Source organism: Ipomoea nil, unplaced genomic scaffold, assembly GCF_001879475.1.
Source record: "Ipomoea nil cultivar Tokyo-kokei standard unplaced genomic scaffold, Asagao_1.1 scaffold0222, whole genome shotgun sequence".
Classification (NCBI taxonomy): Eukaryota; Viridiplantae; Streptophyta; class Magnoliopsida; order Solanales; family Convolvulaceae; genus Ipomoea; species Ipomoea nil.
Genome location: NW_017616650.1, coordinates 410,701 through 416,644, shown reverse-complemented (window position 1 = coordinate 416,644; position 5,944 = coordinate 410,701). Strand labels below are relative to the sequence as shown.

At 35.2% G+C, this 5,944-nt stretch overlaps 1 protein-coding gene across 1 annotated transcript; it reads left to right on the top strand.

The window, feature by feature from the left end:
* The first annotated feature begins 249 nt into the window (after window positions 1-249).
* LOC109193547 (probable pectinesterase 53) lies at window positions 250-3,916 on the top strand. Its single transcript, XM_019344391.1, has 5 exons — window positions 250-708; window positions 1,587-1,776; window positions 2,066-2,272; window positions 2,503-2,738; window positions 3,595-3,916. Exons 1-5 carry the CDS (start codon window positions 335-337, stop codon window positions 3,740-3,742), a joined length of 1,155 nt encoding a protein of 384 aa, XP_019199936.1. The 5' UTR covers window positions 250-334; the 3' UTR covers window positions 3,743-3,916.
* Window positions 3,917-5,944: the final 2,028 nt, after the last annotated feature.

Below are 5,944 nucleotides of genomic sequence, written 5' to 3'. Positions count from 1 at the left end.
AAATTGAATTAATAATAAGGAACCTCCATCAAGTCTCATTAGCTGAACCAGACGCATAAAATTGGACAAGATGAGTCATAAAAAGTTTCATTTTCAGTTGCCATTTCATTAAGGCCAATCAATCAACATTCCACTAAAAGTGACATGTATATATGTATGTATATATATACCTACCAAGTACCAACCTGGGTATGTGTATGACTATATATACACACATAATCCTTCATTTGCTTAACTCCAACCGGAGTACTTCCATTCCATCATCATTCTTTCCAAGAACTCTCAACACCTACCTTTTTCTCTTTCACCTTATTATTCCTGTGAACTATCAATAATGCCAAGTTTTAGCCCCTTTCCCTTTCTCTTTCTCTTTCACCTCATCATTCTTCTCCTGAACGCGGCGACCATGGCGGTCTCCCACACCAATTCAGCCATGCGGCCCAAGGAAAACCAGTGGAAGCAGCTAAGTGTGAACCTCACCCAAGTGGAGTACTCAGAGCAACAGTTCATGAAGTGGGTGAGATTCGTCGGAAGCCTCAAGCACTCCGTCTTTAAGGCCGCTAAGAACAAGCTCTTCCCCTCCTTCACCCTCACCGTCGACAAGAATCCGGCGCACGGCGACTTCACGTCGATACAGGACGCCGTTGATTCGCTCCCGCTGGTTAATCTTGTCAGAGTTGTCATCAAGGTGCATGCAGGCGTTTATACGTGAGTATTAATTATTACTTCTTGCAATTTTCCTATATATTTTCTTGCCTTTAATTACAGTAATCTACCACTCAGAAATCAACTGGATCAACTGAGTTGTTCGTGCTCACAATTTTTCTATTTTCTTCTTTTTAAGGTCAATTGTCTTTAATCATGTTTTGCTCATATATATAGTTTTGTACAATTAAGGAAAAATTACAAATTTTTTGTCTCTAAGTTATCATTGTACGCCAGTTTCATCTCTACTTGTTACTCTGGTCATGCTCACTTAAAAATTGGGTCCTTTTTCTAACAGGTCATGCATAGTTCTCGTTCTTAAGTTATAACTGACCTTCCAAATTTCGTCGTCCATAATATTTTTGTAGCTTAGGGGCGAAAAGTGAGCATGATTAACAAGTATGAACAAATCTTATAATTATCATATAACTTAGGGACAAAAGATATAATTTTTCCTACTATTAATATCTAATTTTAAGGGTTTTTTCTTTAAAAAAAAATTAAAATAATTGTTGGTCAGCATGTGAAATTCCGGTATACCCAAAAATAGTAAAAATAACAGGACTGAATACAATAAATAATTGAGTTGATTGGTCTTGTGAGAGGGGGGTGTGGGTCATGTTTTCTTTTGTCTTTCTGCATCTTTTGTCAATCACAAATTTCAAGTGATTTTTGTATTTCTTGGACAATGGAATAATGTGAATTTGTTGTTGTTTTTTTAGTCGTTGTATAGTAGTTGCTTTTATATAAGTGAGTATTAAGTACCAAGTTGTACCTGCAATGTCATTTTCATCATATATGTCTTCATCTAACTTAATTTTCTCTACCTTTTAATTTAATTGAATTTAATTTGAAAACATTGTGAAATTGATATTCATCAGGGAGAAAGTGAATATACCTACAATGAAATCTTTCATAACAATTCAAGGTGCTGGAGCTGATAATACAATTGTGCAGTGGGGAGACACAGCTCAAACCCTTGGCCCAAATGGGAGGCCTCTTGGTACCTATGGCTCTGCAACTTTTGCTGTCAACTCACCATTCTTTATAGCCAAAAACATCACATTCAAGGTATGTTACACTAAATGCACAATTTAATTTAACCCCGGGCCCGGGGCATAGCTCAACAGACAACGTAACAGTTGACCAATCCAAAAAAAGTTTGTAACTTTTTGCTTTGCTGGTAGTCTTAAGGTGTAGGGTTCAATTCCGATTTCCGACCGAATTGGCCCTGTTGTGACTACTAGTGTTATGTTGCAATATCTTTAGAGAACTGTAGACTGTTGGGTCACATCCCGATTTTCTTGGTCTTGGGTGTATATTATATTATTGTTTGAGAGCATGTGAAATGAAAATGCAGAATACAACACCAGTGCCACCACCAGGAGCAATAGGGAAACAAGCAGTGGCATTTAGGATATCTGCAGACACAGCAGCCTTTGTAGGGTGCAAGTTCTTGGGTGCACAGGACACCCTCTATGATCATATTGGCAGGCACTATTACAAAGATTGCTACATTGAAGGCTCTGTGGACTTCATTTTTGGCAATGGCCTTTCTTTCTTTGAGGTACACATACTCTTCATTCACAAATTAAAATTTCCACCTTATCAGAGAAACTCACAGCCACTACCTGAAAGTGTGCACTGGGTAAATCCATCTTGTTCAAATTGTCACCTTACAAGGAAAACTCATAACCACTATCTGAATATGTGCACTGGATAAACGTAACCCTGCCTTGTTAAAATTGTGACCTTAGCTTCACCCATTAACATATTGAACCATTTTTTGGGGTGCAGAATAGTCATTTACATGCAATAGCACAAATGACTGGAGCTGTAACAGCACAAGGAAGAAGCAGCCTGTTAGAAGACACAGGGTTCGCATTTGTCAACTGTAAGGTCACTGGGTCAGGTGCTTTGTACCTTGGAAGGGCATGGGGTCCCTTTTCTAGGGTTGTTTTTGCCTACACTTACATGGACAACATTATCATACCCAAAGGTTGGCACAATTGGGGTGACCCTAATCGAGAAATGTAAGTATCTATATATCAACCGAATTTCATAACCAGTAAATTCTTCTTTTAAATACAGACTACTAAATCAGTGATCTAAACCCGTGCGGACATAATCAGTACATTCTTAATATCAGTTATTCACCGAACCCACAAAAGATAAAAAATAAAAAGAAGAAAGAAGCTAAGTAGATAGAATTATTGTGGATGGGTAGCCTTTGCAAGCGTGGGACGGTGCCATTACCTATCTATGTATCTATGTGTTTGGAATTTGTCATATTACCTTTTTCCTCGGTAGCTTTTTATTTTTTTGGGGCATACTTACTATATTGCAATTTGTAGCTTTTTTTTATATTTAATTTAAAGGGCACCCAACAGACACTAGGGCATCTTAGTGATTCATTTGTCACTATGCATATAGGAGGACAATTTCGGAATCTTACTGACAATACTTAGAAGTGATATAGTTATGTTCTTGATTGGATAATCCCACCCATTTGTGCATGTCTACTTCTTGCCTCAATTTTATAATCTATCCTTAATATAATGCACCACTAAGATTTAAAAAAAAAAAAAAAAAAAAGGATATAACTACCAAATTCATTATTTGAGTTATTAAATTCCAGAAATTTTACTCGTATTTATAATTAACACCATAACTTATATTACTAAAGGATTGCACTCCAATCTCGAGAGTCTCCATTGCTCCTGCCCTTGAGACTTAATAGATGAGATAAATTGGGATATATACTTCAATTGACTCGACTTATATTGTTGTCTAGCTTATGATGCACGAAAACTCTTAAAGATAAGCGTTTTCATGTTTGGGGTATGTTAGTTTCATATAAAATGAGATTTGTGATTGTGAAAATTGCAGGACTGTGTTTTATGGGCAATACAAATGCAGTGGACCAGGGGCAAATTTTGCAGGAAGAGTTTCATGGTGCAGAGAGCTTACGGAAGAGGAAGCTAAGCCTTTTATAACACTTGGTTTCATTGATGGTTTTGAATGGATCAAGCTCTGAATCCCTACCTAACAATATTACACAATCTCTACTCTGTTTTTTTTTTTTTTTTCTCCTTTTTTAGGTTTTGAACATATCTTTGTAAACTTTGTTGGAAAAAAAAAAAAAAAAAACACATAGCACAAAGGAGAATTTTGTGAATAAAAAATTCTTGTTATAGTGAGATGAGATCAATTCCAGAATTTATCTAGAAATTAATAGATTAAAAATGAACATTAATATATTAAAAATAAATATGTATGTTAATGGTCTACCTAGTAATGTGGATCATGATTCACCGTTCAAATTATAATAATTCTTTGTATAAGAAATGGCAAATTAATTATACCATGGACCAGGGTCTACCTTGCATTGTAGACCTTTGTCCAAAAATAATCTTTAGATTCTGTATCTAGTTCATCCATTTTGTACCTGTAGTTGATACTTTATGTACCTGTAGCTATCATATTATGTGTCAAACAATTATCAAGTCAGATTCTGTATCTATAATTAACACATTTTGTACTTGCAGTTGATAGTTTATGTAATTGTAGCTATCATATTAAGTGTCAGTAATTATCAAGTTATTTGTTTACATGTACAAAAACTGTTAACGGTAGGTACAAAAAATGTTAACAAGAAGTATAGAATTTTTGTATCAAGGTTATGATTTATGAACCCTGGTCCATGGTATAACAATTGATAAAAAATGGGGTTGGTAATCAATAGTTATGTTGTGCAACCATGTGCACCATGCATGGTGCACACGATTGCAAAACGACGTCGTTTTGACTAAAAACGTGCGTCTCATTTAAAAAAAAAAAAATCAGTTTCGATTCCCCTCAACAGCATTATGTTGTTCATTCATTGTGGATATTTAGTTCATTCATTCTGGATTTTTAGTTATTCATTCACTATGGATATTTAGGTTATTCATTGTGGATATTTAGTTCATTCATTGTGGATATATAATTCAAATTATGCACAAAAAAATGCTATTGCCAGGAATTAAACCTGAATTTTTTTAAGTAAAATGCGCGTTTTTAATCAAAACGATGTTGTTTTTACAACTGTGTGCACCATACTGCATAATTTGCAGTTGGTAATAGAGTCCAAGTTTTCATCGAATCGCATATAGCACAACTGGGCTTCCTTGTCGAATTGCGAAATGGCCCATTCATGTTTTATGGAGTTTGTTTCGAAGGTTCCAAACCAGAGAAATAATATGATAAAGAAACCAGGTTACAATCTCTACAAGAAACAAGGCCCATTTCCAACCACCACAATAGCAATCGTTATGCTGTGCATCCGTATGCACCATGCATGGTGCATACGGATGCCAAAACGACGTCGTTTTATTAAAAAACGCGCGTCTCCCCTTTAAAAAAAATTCAGGTTCGATTCCCAACAACAACATTATATTGTTCATTCATTCTGGAATTTTAGTTCATAGATTATGGAATTATAGTTCATTGATTATGGAATTATAGTTCATCGATTATGGAATTGTAGTTCATCGATTCTGAAATTTTAGTTCATCGATTATAGAATTGTAGTTCATCGATTCTGAAATTTTAGTTTATAGATTATGGAATTTTAGTTCATTCATTATGGAATTTTTAGTTCATAGATTAGATTATGGAATTATAGTTCACCGATTATAGAATTATAATTCATCGATTATGGAATTATAGTTCATCGATTATGGAATTTTAGTGCATATATTGTTGTTGGGATTCGAATCTGATTTTTTTTTTAAGGGGAGACGCACGTTTTATTAAAACGACGTCGTTTTTGCATCCGTATGCACCATGCATGGTGCATACGGATGCACAGCATAATTTGCCCTATTGCCCCACAATAGGCAAATTATTGTCAATGTTACGTGGACCATAACAAAAAATACATTATTTTTATATTTAATGTACATTATATAATATAATATACACTCAGTACACAAATAATGTACATCTCCTTAATACAATGTACATTATTTTTGTATTGGATGTACATTATTTTATAGTATACAAAATATGGTCCACACAATAATGATTGACAATCATAATCACTCCGAGGGTTAGAGGCTTAGAGCTGCAAAAAGGGGCTTAGCTCGTTTCACCTTGCTCGGACTTTGAGATTTTAAGTCTGTTTTATTGAGCCCGCCCGCCTAACTAGCGAAATTGGCAGGCTGTCGGGGGTCTGCCAAGCCCTCCAATGTACTGA